The sequence below is a fragment of the Chiloscyllium plagiosum genome, chromosome 23 (genome assembly GCF_004010195.1).
Source record: "Chiloscyllium plagiosum isolate BGI_BamShark_2017 chromosome 23, ASM401019v2, whole genome shotgun sequence".
NCBI lineage: Eukaryota > Metazoa > Chordata > Chondrichthyes > Orectolobiformes > Hemiscylliidae > Chiloscyllium > Chiloscyllium plagiosum.
The window spans coordinates 3,729,944-3,744,333 of NC_057732.1; the positions used below are offsets into that span (position 1 = coordinate 3,729,944).

The window sequence follows — 14,390 nt, forward strand, 5'->3', positions numbered from 1 at the left end:
CCCCGCCACCTTACTAGTTTAAATCCTCCTGAGCAGCTCTAGCAAGTCTCCCTGCTGTATATTAGTCACCTTCTAATTTAGGTGCAATCTGTCCTTGTACAGGTCACTTCTACCCCAGAAGAGATTCCAGTGATCCAAAAATGTGAATCCTTCTCCCATACACCAGCTCCTCAGCTATGCATTCATCTGCTCTATCCTCATGTTCCTGCCCTCACTAGTTTGTAGCATCGGGAGTAATCCAGATATTATCAGTCTCAAGGACCTCCTTTTTAAATTCCTGCCTAACTCTCTGTAATCTCCCTTCAGAATCTCAACCTTTTCCTTTCCTGTATCATTGGTTCCAATGTGTACAATGACCTCCTGTTGGCCCGTCTTCCCCTTGAGAATATTCTGCACCCTCTCTGACACATCCTTGATCCTGGCCAATCCACACCATTCTGATTTTTTGCTGCTGGCCACAGAAACATCTGTCTGTACCTTGGACTAGAGAGTCCCCTAACACAATTGATCTCTTGGAACCCGATGTACCTCTCATTGCATTACAGTCAGTCTCAATACCAGAAACCTGGCTGTTTGTGCTACGTTCCCTGAGAATCCATCACCCCCTACATTTTCCAAAATAGCGTACTTGTTGGGAATGGGGATAGCCACAGAAGACTACCTGCCTACCTCTCTTACGTTTCGTGGAATTAACCCATCTGTGTGACTGTATCTGCGATTTTTCTCCCTTCCTATAGCTGCTGTCCATCACTCCCCTTGCTTTTGTAAATTCCTCATTGCCTCGTACTGTCTCTCCAATGGATCCATTCGATCTGATAGGATTTGCAACCAACAGCATTTATTGCGGATATGACCCTCAGTAACCCGTAAACTCTCCCTAAACTCCCACATCCGACAAGAAGACCATATCACTGTACTAAGGGCCATTTTTGCTCCTTCACAATCTGCAGACCCAGAAAATAGCACTGTCTTATTCCTCTACAAAACACTGCTCCAGGTTAAATTAATACTTATGGCTTATATTTTAAGTTTACTCAAGAGACATAACTCAATAAAACATATAAGCAAGAAAGAACCCACTTTACTCACTGCCTCAGACTTACTGTAAGGCAACGCTTAAATATTCGCTTCTGTTTCTGTGCTATGACCGCTCTCAAACAGGTTCCTTCAAGATTAGTTGTGAATTTCACTGTTTGTTAATTTTCCCAACGCACTCTGATGTCGCGTGATACATGAATTCAAACAGCAAAGGCAGTAACTTTGCAGGTTCACTGCTGTGTCAGTTTCTCTCTCTCTCTCTCTCTCCTGCACTGACCTCACCATGTGCTTCCTTTGCCTGTTCCTCTCCCTTTTAATACTGCTGTTGTTTTGACTTTTTTTTTTCCTCTGAATTTCCAAAACAATGCAACAGCATATAAAACAGTAATTGCGGCTCCTGGAATTAGAGGAAATCGTTACATAGAATTTTTCTTTACGTTGGTGAGGGAATCTAGAGTGTGGAGGCGTAACCCTAAAATCAGAGCCAAACTCTTTGAGAGAAGATCTCTCACCAGAAGATAGAATTGCTAACTCAATTTGTAATTTTTAGGTGGATATCATAGATAGAGTGTTAGGGCTAACATGAGTGAACGGAATAACAGGCTAGCAAGTTATGTTGGTCATTCCTTTTCATGTGGTCTCCTGCGATGGACAGGTCTGGTGGAACTGTCTAAATAACAACAACCAGGCACGATTGAGCTGTCCCACAGATTGTGAGAAGCTTCTCATTGAATCAAAGCAATGTGACTCTATTTTGCCCATTTACTATCTCACAAGCAGATAAAGTTAGCAATTAACTCCAGGAAGTTTCTGTTTCTTTTCCTGAACATCACAACATTTCATGTTTTTTTCACTCATTGCTTTTCCAACTTTCTTCATAAATTTTAATCCAATGACTACTGCACCCTGTTGCTCTTTGTTCAAATATATTAGTGCAATAAAAGCTGCAAGTATGTTACATTTTGTAGTGGTTGACATCGCTTGCAACAGAAAACAAAGTCATCAAATTAAATTTTCAAGAAATAGCATATCTGTTAAAGTATAGTACCAGGATATCAATTAAATAAGATTTGTTGTATTTGTGTTATAGTTCCACAGCACTGAAATTGCGACGTGCTTGGGTTTTTGCTATTTGTGAAGTCTTGGCTGCCATTTTCCCCTTAAGTGTACATTCCAAAAGCTGTTCTGCAGAAGCTAGCATATTTTTTGTCTTGGAACACAAAAGGTAAAGATTTCAGCTAACATAATTATAATTTATTGTATTTTTTTCTGCCAGATTATCAAGACTTCTTCTTAGATTGCCTGCACTACGACTCATGAGTTCTGCCATCACAGAAGAACTGTTCTTTGCTGGACTAATAGGAAATGTGCAGATTGACAGTATAATACCTTACATCCTGCGAATGGAAACTGCAGAGTACAACAGTCAGATCACAGGATCTGCAGTGTGACTTAATACCTACGAACAATCTCAACAACCTGCTGAAAACCTCTTGACCTTCACTCAGCAATGAGGGACAATTGCAGGTTGTTCATGTACAAAGAAATCACGGGGTAGTCTTTATAAAAGAAGAGAATGATAAAAAGCAATTCATGGAGAGTAGACTGTGAATATTTTTCATTGCTGAATTGTGCTTGATAGCAATTGTAATAAAAAAAGAGACCATGAATTATCCCTTCCTGTTTTTAAATTAGTTTCTGCAGTTTGCAGAATGTGTGTACAGCTTGAGTTGAAAGACCGTATATTTGTGTTTACCCCAAATTTTAAAAAGATTTATAGGACTGTATTTGACTAAGTGGTCATTTGAGAAATATGGGCTTATTTAATGTTTGAATAACATTGATAAAGCACTGATGTTGCATGTCTGAGACTGTTCCTATATATAGCATAGCATTTAGATGTTGATTCACACATTTTGGGCAAATATTGGACAACTATATGAATAGTTGACAAATTTGCCTTTATCAAATGACTAAGTAATTGTATCTGGTAGCTTAATTTTACTGATGTATCTCATATTCTGTATTCTTTTTAATGAATAAGAATATAAGGGAAAGTGAGAGAGGTGACAAATTGTATTTGCAGTGCTACCGTGTCAAGCTAATATTAGATTTTTGTCATCCTCTTCATTGTAGAATGACATGATAGCAAGTACACTGAAATCCATCTGATCTTCAGTGATCCCACAACCCAACTCAAGTGGTGAACATCCCCAAGGAAACAGTCTCACTTTTATATTGAAAAAACGCACAGAAGTGCTAAATGGAAGGATATGGATTTGACTCGAGGATTTGGATGCATTTAAAAAGCAGTTGTAAAAATAATTTACTGTAGCACTTTGAGAGCTGTCGAGAAAACAACAATGCAAAGTTTTATTCACATTGTATATCCCAGTTTCTTTTCCCCCACCCTAAGTCATTTGTTTTCCAACCTTTTTTTTCTGAATAAGTCCCTAAATGCAGAGGAGAAATCTGTGATTTAGCAAGTTTCAGACTAAGTCCATGAAAATATCTGGACTTCCCTTCCCCCTAAAAGAATGTCAATGGCAGATACCTTGATAAAAATTTGAGTACATTTTTATATTTTCACATTTATGTTTGCTGGAAAACCAGCTTCTTATGGATACAGGTCCTGGCAATCTTGGACTTGACACATTTTCTTTGTGCTAATATTTCCTCAGATACAGTAACTGATTTCATATTTATGTTCCAATAAAATCAAAATGGTTGATAAGTGTTTAGTCTGTACAGTTACAGGGTTAGCCAGTTTTTAGTGTTGCAGCAATGTTTTCTGCTGCACCATAGTGGAAACTTTACCTGCATCGAAATGTTTTATGGAATGCCATTCGCGAATACATGTTTTCTGTCTGAATTGTGGTTTTCAATATTCAACTTTAGAATTTTACAAATGTCCTGTTAGATATTTGGAACGGAAAGGAATGCTAGTTTGGAGGAACAAGCAATATGTAGGCATATTGGTTGTTGGTTTTCCTTTGCTACTGACTTTGGTTATGTTGAAGGAAGCCCTTTTCATTCAGCAGTCTTAACCTGCTGCAGATTTTAATCAATCAGAATCTGCATTTTTCTTTTGAAGGGGAGGGCAGGGTTCTCTTTGGTTTGTTTAGTGGGAGGGTGGGGTGGGGAGGGAACAATAATTGAAGCCGCGTAAAATGAAACCTTTGACTATTGCTAGCTTTCTCACCAGCTTTTGCAGGATAACTTAAGTTGACTATTTTGTATAAAAAAGAAAATATATAATTTAAAAAGCCTTTCTGTGTCTGATTCTTTAAGCCCCCCAAAACCCCTTGCTTAATACACAATCAGGCCTCTTGCATGTTTCCAAAAGCAAGTTTATTCCCTTTCGAGGCATATTTGAAAACTACATATATTGCTAAAATCTCTATTAATGAAATGTGTTCCTTCCATAGAGGTCTGACTAAGCACTTTGCCTGAGGAGGTGAACCACTGAAGCAAATGTTATTAATTTTAAATTGCACCGTTTGATTCATCAGTAGCTAATTGATCAGAAAAGCTGAACGGTTCCATTACTCAAGAAACGGCTAGTAATGCAGGTAACAGAGGAAGCTTAAGACCTGATGGTAATTATAGCTGTTGCCATGACAATCATGAATCATTTTTATATTCCTGTGTTAGTGGCCATAAAATTACGTCCTGTCAAAGCTGTGTATAACGATAGTGTAACTTGTTTTTTTATATATATGTATATAAAAAATATATATATATATAAAAATATACATACACACACAGTGCACATGAATTGAGGTGTAGCCTAGACCCTCTTAAAGATAATGTGCTCTCCAGTTTGAAGTGCTTTGTATTCCATATCTATGTGTCATACACTAGTGATAGCTCAATCTTTATACCGTCAGTATCCACCCCAGTCCCTCCCCTCAACTGTGCTTTTTGTATAAATGCTCCTGTAAATGTCTTGAAATCAGACTACAAGTGTAAATTCTATTTTGACTGTATTTTTTTAAACAGATTGTAACTGATTTTATTAGGAAACGAATCTGTGACGTTTATCTGTTTGTATATAGCTACATGTTAGGATGATGGCAATAAGATTGAGTATTAAAGCAGCAGCAAAAAAGCGAGTTCTGTGTACTTGTGAATGATAAAAAAATTTAGTAAACTAAGACTGGCATCTCTGTATTTTGTTAGTGACATTTCTTAAAACAAACCTGTACAAAAAGTAAAAATATGATGAATGCTGGAATCTGACATTAAAAAGTCGAGCTTGCTGGGGATCTTGCCCATATCGATGCTGCACTTAAGGAAATGAAATACGGTGTCGCTGTTTCCTGTCTCTGGCCCTTCTGAAAGAACATTTTAGTGCTTTGTGGTGCAGCTTGTTGCATTGCTTGTCGTTAAAAAATCAATGTAGTAAAACATCCCAAAGTGCTTTTCAGCAACATGATTGAAAATATGATGCTGAGCCACACAAGAAGAATTAGGGCAGGCCATGGGCGCAGAGTGAAGGTTTTGAGGTGCATTTTGAAGGAGAGATTTCATGAGGGAATTGTCAAGTTTGGGAGTGCTATGTTCCACTAGAGCAGCAGTGATCTGCTGTTTAATACTGAATCTATTCTTGAAACCACATCTGGGGTACTGTACACAGCTTTGGTCTCCCTATTTAAGAAAGTTTGTAATTACCTTAGAATAAGTTCTGGGAATGTTGACATGACTGATTCCTGGGATGAGGGACCTATCTTATGAGGTAAGGTTGGACGGGATGGATCTGAATCCATTTGAATTTAAAAGAATGAGAGATTACCTTATTGAAAGATAAATTTCTGAAGAGGCATCACAAGTTGGATGGGGAAATTGTGGTTTTTTTTTCTTGTGGGGAGGTTAGAACTAGGTGGCATACCTTAAAAGTAAAGAGTCTCATGTTCAAGATTGAGATGAGAATTTTTTTCTCTCAGCGATGAGAATCTCAGGAGCTCCCTTCCTCAGAGTGCAGGGAGTATTTGAATATTTTTTAAGGCAGAGACTTTTGATTCACAAGGGAGCCGACAGGTATCAGGGGTAGGCAGGAGTGTAGAGTTGAGGTCACAATCAGCTCAGCCTGAATTTTTTGAATGATGGATGAGACTTGTGGGGGGGTTGTGTTCTTTTTACTCTTTTGTGGGATGTGGGCATTGCTGGAAAGACAGGTGTTTGTTGCCTATCCCCAATTACCCTTGTGCTGAGTGTCTATCTAGAGTCAACTAGAGTACGGTGGTGAGAGGTGACTGAGTAGGCTTCAGGCAGAAGTCAGCTCTGTTACCACGGAGAAGGAGATTGCAGAAGAAGCAGTGTCGAAGGACGGTAAAATCCCAAACATTACATTGCTCTAGTATTTCCCTCCCTCCCTCAAAACTGAAACAGAGGGAGTGAGAGAGGGGCTGTTAGAAAATGCTGTTGTGACTTTGAAACAGCAGAGCCTCAGCAGTGAGGTGGTCCTGCTGTTGAGGTCAAAATGCAGGCTTTGGTGAGCATCGGACCTCTCTGTGGAGGGCCAGCAGTGTTGAGGTAAGGTCTTCCAATTTCTCTTAATTCAGTAGTTACTAGAGGGATAATAATGGTGGTTAGTGGAGTGGTAAGCTGCTTCTTTGAGATGTGGGAGACGGGAGAAGGCAACTGTACCTGACAAGCCTGTCTGCAGGAAATATATGCACCTCCCGTCAGACCACATCGATCATTTGGACTCCCTGAGGAGCATACAGGAGGCAGAAAGTTTCATAGATAGGAGTTTCAGGGATGTTGTCACACTAAAGGTTCACCAGATGTGTGACTGCCAGGAGGGGAAGGCAGTGCAGGAGTACCCTATATGTATTCTCCTTTCAAACAAGTAAATCATTTTGGATACTGTTGAGCTGAGAGGATGGTCTCTCAGCGGCAAACACCAGCAATAGCACCCAGATCAGTGGTACCACGACTGCCTGTGTTCTACAACAGGTCAAAGTGTAGGTGAGCAATAATGTCTTTACAGTCAGTGGCATAAGCATTTCTTTGGCTGCTAACAAGACTCCAGGACACTCCCTGGTTACGTCAAGGATGTCTCTGAGGGGGCACAGGATATTCTGAAAAGGGAAGATGAGCAGCCAGAGGTCATGGTCCATTTTGGTACTCACAACATAAGCAGAAAGAGAAATGAGATCCTGCAAAGGGAATTTAGGGAATTAGGTCGAAAGTTGAAAAGCATGTCATTCAGGGCTGTAATCTCAGGATTACTCCCTGTGCCACATGTTGGTGAGGCCAGAAATAGGAAGATAATATAGTTGAATGCAGGGCAATAGAGCTGAGGGACAAAGGAAGACTTCAGTTATCTGGATCATTAGGATCTCCTCCAGGGCAGGAGGGATCTATACAAGAAGGACATGTTGTACGTAAGCTGAGGGGCACTAATATCTTTGCAGAGAGGTTTGTTAGAGTGATTAAGGAGGAATTAATCTCATTTGGCAGGCGGTGGGAAACTGAGCAATGGGTCAGAATGTGGAGTGATCAAGAAGATAGAGGTTAAGCTAAGTAAGTCTAATAGGAAGAACAGGTAGGTCAGTTTAATGAACGTGGCCGGACTAGCAGTCTGAAATGTATTTATTTTAATGCAAGGAGTATAACAGGTAAGGCAGATGAGTTCAGAGTCTAGATTAGTACATGGGTCCACATTGTTGTCACCATTACAGAAATGTGGTTGAGAGAAGGGCAGGACTGGCAGCTCAACTTGCCCAGATTTAGATGTTTCAGGTGTGATAGAAAGGGATTTAAAGAGAGTGGGGGGACTTGTACTGAGAGGACATCTTGGAGGGTTCATCCAGCAAGGCCATGTGTGTAAACCCAGGAATAAGAAAAGAGTATTTGCTGCCGGGGGGGTGAGCGGAAAGATAGAGGAACAGATGTGAAAGCAGATTGTGAAAAGATATAAAAACAACACGGTTTTGTGTACTGGGTAATTTTAATTTCTCCATTATTGACAGGGACTTCGTTAGTGCCATGTTAGATAGGGCAGAATTTAGTTCATCTGGAGATTTTCTTGAGATAATATGTAGATAGGCCAACTAGGGAAGAGGCCATACTAGTGGTTAGCACTGCTGCCTCGCAGCGCCAGAGACCCGGGTTCAATTCCCGACTCAGGCGACTGACTGTGTGGAGTTTGCACGTTCTCCCCGTGTCTGCGTGGGTTTACTCCGGGTGCTCCAGTTTCCTCCCACAGTCCAAAGATGTGCAGGTTAGGTGAATTGGCCATACTAAATTGCCCGTAGTGTTAGGTAAGGGGTAAATGTAGGGGTATGGGTGGGTTTCGCTTCGGCGGGTCGGTGTGGACTTGTTGGGCCGAAGGGCCTGTTTCCACACTGTAATCTAATCTAATCTAATCTAATCTAGACCTACTGGGGAATGAGCCTGACCAGGTGATCAAAGGTTTGATGGGGTCATTTTGAGAACCGTGATCATAATGCAGTAAGTTTCAAGATAGTTGGTCCTTGAGTGAAAATGTGAAATTGGGGGAAGGCTAATTACAAGAGCATTAGGCATGAGCTGGAGAAATTAAATTGAGGGCAGCTCTTTGAGGGTAAATCTACATCTGATGTGGGAATCTTTTAAAGACCAGTTGATTGGAGTTCAGGACCAGCATAGGCTTGAGAGGATGAAAGATGAGAATGGCAAGATTCTGAAACCTTGATGAGATGTTAAAGTTTAGTCAAAAAGACAAAGGAAACATATGGGAGGTTTATGAAACTGAAATGTGGCAAGGCTCTTGCAGAATATAAAGGAAGCAGGGCAGAACTTAAAGCAAGGAATTAGGAGGACTAAAAGGGGCCATGAAATTTTCTTGGCAGGTAGGATTGAGGAGAATCCCAAGGCATTTTATACCTATATTAGGAGTAAGAGGGTGTCTAGGGAAAGGATACGTCCACTCAAAGGCAAAGGAGGGCACTTACCTGTGGAGCCAGAGGAATTGGGTGAGTACTTAATGAGTATTTTGCATTAGTATTTGCTACAGAGAAGGAAATGGATGATGGTAAGATTAGGAAGCGTTGTGCTGATATTCTAAGGCATGTCGTTATTAAGTGTTGGGTGTTTTTAAAAAAATTCAGATGGCTTCACTGGGGCTGATGGAATCTATCCAAGGATACTGAGGGAAGTGTTGGAGAAGATTGTTGGGGCCTTGATAGAGATCTTTGAATCCTCTTTAGCCAGAGGTGAGGTCCCAGACATTGGAGAATAGTTCATGCTTTTTCCTTTGTTGAAGAAGGGCAACAGGGATAATACAGGAAATATAGGCTGGTGAGCCTTACATCACTGAAAGGGAAGTTATTGGAGGAGATTCCTGGGGACAGGATTTACTCATATGGAAAAGAATAGATTTATCAGGGATTGTCATCATGGCTTTGTGCAGGGTAGTTCTTGTCACAAATTTGATTGAATTTTTTGAAGAAATTATGAAGGTGATTGAGGATTGGGCAATGGATGTTGTCTGCATGGACTTTACCAAAGCATTTGATACAGTCCCTTTTGGTAGGCTGATCCAGATGATTAAGTCACATGGGATCTATGGTGAGTTGGTAAATTGGATATAAAATTGATTTGGTCATAGAAGACAGAGGGTAATTGTGGGGGGATGTTTTACTGATTGGAGATCTGTGACCAGTGGTGTACCATAGGATCAGTGCTGGAACCTCTGTTTTTCATTCAAGTCATTTAGATATATTACGATGTAGGTGGTCTGATTAGTAAGTTTGCAGATGACATGAAAATTGTGGACTTGTGGATAGTGAGGAAGAGTGTGAAAGGATACAGCAGATTATCGATATTAAATATATATACAATGATGAGGCATGGATCGTGTGGATAGTTGGAGTCTCTTCCCAGGGTGGAAATGTCAAATACCAGAGGCATAGGTGAGAGGGGACAGTTTAAAGGAGATGTGTAACACAGGTTTATTAGAGAGCGGTAGGTGTTGGAACATGCTGCCAGAGGTTGAAGTGGTTGAAGCAGATACAATAGCAATGTTTAAGAAGCATTTGGATAGACACAGGAACAGGCAGAGAATAGAGGGATACTACATGTACAGGCAGATGGGATTAGTTTAGACCTGGTGGGCCGAGGGTCTGTTTCTGTGCTGTACTGTTCTGTGTTCACATTACTTTGGATCTGGAGTTGCATGGAGGAAACTCCATATAATAATGGCAGATTGCATTACGTAATGCATGTTTGACATGCATGACACCCAGCAATGGTTTCTGGACTATCAGATTTTATGAATTGAACTTCAATTCTACCAGCTGCCGTGGTGACATCCGAACCTGTTTCCCCAACAGTGCCTTCATCTCCCCATTGGCTATGTCCAGTTTGTATATCTCGTAAACCTGTGTAGCATTGGTTGTGGTAAGCTGAAGGTTGTGTTATGCTATATTTGAGTTGTTCAGGTCTATTCATAATTTTTCACAAAAAAACTGGGCATTCGTGAATCCAGTAAGCCCCAGACTGTACATAGGCCTGGGACATTAACATTTGCACCATTCTTAAAAGCAAGCAATATCCATTTCCAGCAGAGAGTTTAGCCACATCCTCTTGATTTTTAATGGCATTCCCATTGCTGAATGATTCATCCTGGATTTTGTCATGATCCACACTGTGGCTACAAGACTAGATCAAAAGCAGTGGTGAACAACTTGCCTCTTGACTTCCTAAAGCATCTTTGAGCAAGAGCTAATTATATTTAGGTGATTGTAGCCACAGAGATATTCAGACTTTTTTACTGTCAAAGCAGTCCACTTGTCACTCCATCCACCACAAGTGCACTGTGTCTGCGGTGTATACAGTGTGGTACAGATCGCAAATAGTAACTACAACAACATGCTGAAGCTTCAACAAACATTCTGAAACTGTTTGGGTATTCCCCAGTTTTGGCCAGACTCCTTGCCAGAAGTTGGAAAGGAGTAATCATATCCTGGAATGGAGATGGGTAAATCTGGGATGACCTAGCATAACCTTATTTGGCACGTGATCCCATTGGCTGAAGTCCGAGAACATTCCAGAAGGTCTCAGAAGGGGGGGAAATAAGGGAAAGCTGATGGCCGTTCCCACAGTGAAGACTCAGCTGGCAAAGACCTTGAATCCCTTTGAAGAGTTCAATTATTTTGATCCAGCAGCCCAATCACATTCACTTGAGCAGGTAGTATATGCATTTTTTAGGTAGTCAGCCTAGTTTGGAAAATGTTCACTTCATTTGTTAAGAGTTGTTTTCTTTAACTTGAGAGTTTCAATAAAACTAAGTTTGAACCATGGCACTTTGTTTATCTCATACAGCAAGAGCGCCTGGGTAAACGTGTTTTATGAGTAGTAAACTGCTAAAAGTGTCTGTATAGAATATCTAACATGCAACATTACAAATAGCTTTTGGCTACATAAAACAGGGTGCTATGTGTTAATATATGCAGCTTCTAGCACATCTAAATCATTAGACTGTGAACCTAACTGATAACATGCAATTGGTTTCCATTGTAATTCTTGGCAAAGTCTAGATTATGTAGTAAATGTCCAATGGAGAATCATGTATAATTTTGAACATTCTGTTCTGAGACTTGCAAGCATGGCTGGTTCAACATAATTGGCGATGTGGAAGGTGGCATCACCAGAACAGATATGGAGGAACTGATAGAATGAGATGGAGTCCTTACGGGAAGTCATGTTCGAGGGTGTGTGTTGAGGTAACTGTGGGAATCAGTGGGTTTGTAGTGGATATCGGTGTCCAGATTATGCGTAGAAACGTAGGAAGGCACAGTGGCTCAGTGGTTAGCACTGCTGCCTCACAGTGCCAGGGACTTGGGTTCGATTGCACTGTCAGGCAGTTGTCTGTTTGGAGTCTGCACATGCTGCCCATGTCTGCGCAGGTTTCTTCCAGGTGCTCCAGTTTCCTCCCACAGTCCAAACAGGTTCAGTTTAGGTGGGTTAGCCATGAAAAATGCAGGGTTACAGGGATAGGGTAAGAGGGTGAGGTTTAGGTAGGATGCTCTGCAGAGGGTAGGTGTAGACTTGATGGGCTCGTTGGCCTGCTTCTACATTGGCATTCTAAGATTGATTCCAGATCCACTGGTGGCTCAGCGGTTAGTACAGCTGCCTCACAGCTCCAGGGATGAAAATGTGTTGCTGGAAAAGCGCAGCAGGTCAGGCAGCCCTTCCTGAAGAAGGGCTTATGCCCGAAACGTCGATTCTCCTATTCCCTGGATGCTGCCTGACCTGCTGCGCTTCTCCAGCAACATATTTTCAGCTCTGATCTCCAGCATCTGCAGACCTCACTGTCTCCTCACAGCTCCAGGGACCCAGGTTCAATTCCCACCTCTGGCAACTGTCTGTGTAGAGTTTTCACATTCTCCCTGTGTCTGTGTGGGTTTGCTTCAGTTTCCTCCCATAACCCAAAGGTCAGGTCAGGTGAATTGGCCATGCTAAATTGTCCATAGTCTTAGGTACATTAGTCAGGGGTAAATGTTGGGGATAGGTCTGGGTGGGTTGCTCTTCAGAGGGTCGGTATGGACTTGTTGAGCCGAAGGGCCTGTTTCCATACTGTAGGTAATCTAATCTAATCTAATCATCCCAATGAGATGGGCCAGGTGAAGCTGAGAGGAGGGTGGAAATTGGAAGGCAAATTGATTAATTCAGTCCTGAAGAAGGGTCACTTGATCTGAAATGTTAAGTCTGATTTCTCTCCACAGATGTTTTTCCAGCAATTTCTGTTTTTGTTTCTGGTACATTCTTATAGATTGCATCTTACAACCTTCAGGACTCAACATATTGAGTTTAACAATTTTAGAATCTGACCACCCGCCTCCATGTTGCTTGCAGTCATCCCTGCCTTATATGGGTTACTTCCTGCACAACCAACCCATTTTCAAATATTCACCCTTCTCATAAGCACCCTATTTATCTTGTTATCATTTTATTTGCCTATTGCCTTTTCTCTCTCTCTGGGATCGGTTTCCATGGACTGCATTCACTCTTCCTACACCCCATCATCATCAAATATCACCCTTTCCAGGCTATTGCTCGTTTGAAGAAGTGTCACTGCTCTCAAAGCATTGGCTCGCTTGCTCTCCACAGATGCTTCCAGACCTACTGAATGCATCAGACTTATACAGGAACCAGGAAGCCATCTGGTGGGAATCACAAACACTTCAGGATGACTGTAAATTTTATACATTCACATTATACATTACACTAGTCCACGGGCGGCGCTGTCGGTCCCGGTCTGGGCGGTGGTGTCAGCTGGCCGCGGGCGGCGCTGTCGGTCCCGGTCTGGGCGGTGCTGTCAGCTGGCCGCGGGTGGCGCTGTCGGTCAGGGTCTGGGCGGTGGTGTCAGCTGGCCGCGGGTGGCGCTGTCGGTCGCGGTCTGGGCGGTGGTGTCAGCTGGCCGCGGGCGGCGCTGTCGGTCCCGGTCTGGGCGGTGGTGTCAGCTGGCCGCGGGCGGCGCTGTCGGTCCCGGTCTGGGCGGTAGAGTCAGCTGGCCGCGGGCGGCGCTGTCGGTCAGGGTCTGGGCGGTGGTGTCAGCTGGTCGCGGGCGGCGCTGTCGGTCCCGGTCTGGGCGGTGGTGTCAGCTGGCCGCGGGCGGCGCTGTCGGTCAGGGTCTGGGTCGTGGTGTCAGCTGGCCGCGGGCGACGCTGTCGGTCCGGGTCTGGGCGGTGGTGTCAGCTGGCCGCGGGCGGCGCTGTCGGTCCCGGTCTGGGCGGTGGTGTCAGCTGGCCGCGGGTGGCGCTGTCGGTCAGGGTCTGGGCGGTGGTGTCAGCTGGTCGCGGGTGGCGCTGTCGGTCGCGGTCTGGGCGGTGGTGTCAGCTGGCCGCGGGCGGCGCTGTCGGTCGCGGTCTGGGCGGTGGTGTCAGCTGGCCGCGGGCGGCGCTGTCGGTCGCGGTCTGGGCGGTGGTGTCAGCTGGCCGCGGGCGGCGCTGTCGGTCGCGGTCTGGGCGGTGGTGTCAGCTGGCCGCGGGCGGCGCTGTCGGTCGCGGTCTGGGCGGTGGTGTCAGCTGGCCGCGGGCGGCGCTGTCGGTCGCGGTCTGGGCGGTGGTGTCAGCTGGCCGCGGGCGGCGCTGTCGGTCGCGGTCTGGGCGGTGGTGTCAGCTGGCCGCGGGCGGCGCTGTCGGTCGCGGTCTGGGCGGTGGTGTCAGCTGGCCGCGGGCGGCGCTGTCGGTCGCGGTCTGGGCGGTGGTGTCAGCTGGCCGCGGGCGGCGCTGTCGGTCGCGGTCTGGGCGGTGGTGTCAGCTGGCCGCGGGCGGCGCTGTCGGTCGCGGTCTGGGCGGTGGTGTCAGCTGGCCGCGGGTGGCGCTGTCGGTCAGGGTCTGGGCGGTGGTGTCAGCTGG

At 44.1% G+C, this 14,390-nt stretch overlaps 2 protein-coding genes across 11 annotated transcripts in view; both read left to right on the forward strand.

Moving 5' to 3' along the window:
• LOC122561550 (nuclear receptor subfamily 2 group C member 1-A-like) overlaps positions 1-5,153 on the forward strand; it is a 123,378-nt gene extending 118,225 nt beyond the window's left edge. For all 10 annotated transcript variants that reach the window (XM_043713314.1, XM_043713320.1, XM_043713323.1 and 7 more), the window contains one exon: positions 2,315-5,153. In XM_043713314.1, the coding sequence (XP_043569249.1) occupies positions 2,315-2,489 (175 nt within the window). In that variant the 3' untranslated portion in view covers positions 2,490-5,153. The remainder of the gene's footprint in view (positions 1-2,314) is intronic.
• A 603-nt stretch (positions 5,154-5,756) lies between these two features.
• Positions 5,757-14,390, forward strand: part of ndufa12 (NADH:ubiquinone oxidoreductase subunit A12) — an 18,646-nt gene continuing 10,012 nt past the window's right edge. Inside the window, exon 1 of the mRNA XM_043713326.1 lies at positions 5,757-5,776. Within this exon, the coding sequence (XP_043569261.1) occupies positions 5,772-5,776 (5 nt within the window). The 5' untranslated portion in view covers positions 5,757-5,771. The remainder of the gene's footprint in view (positions 5,777-14,390) is intronic.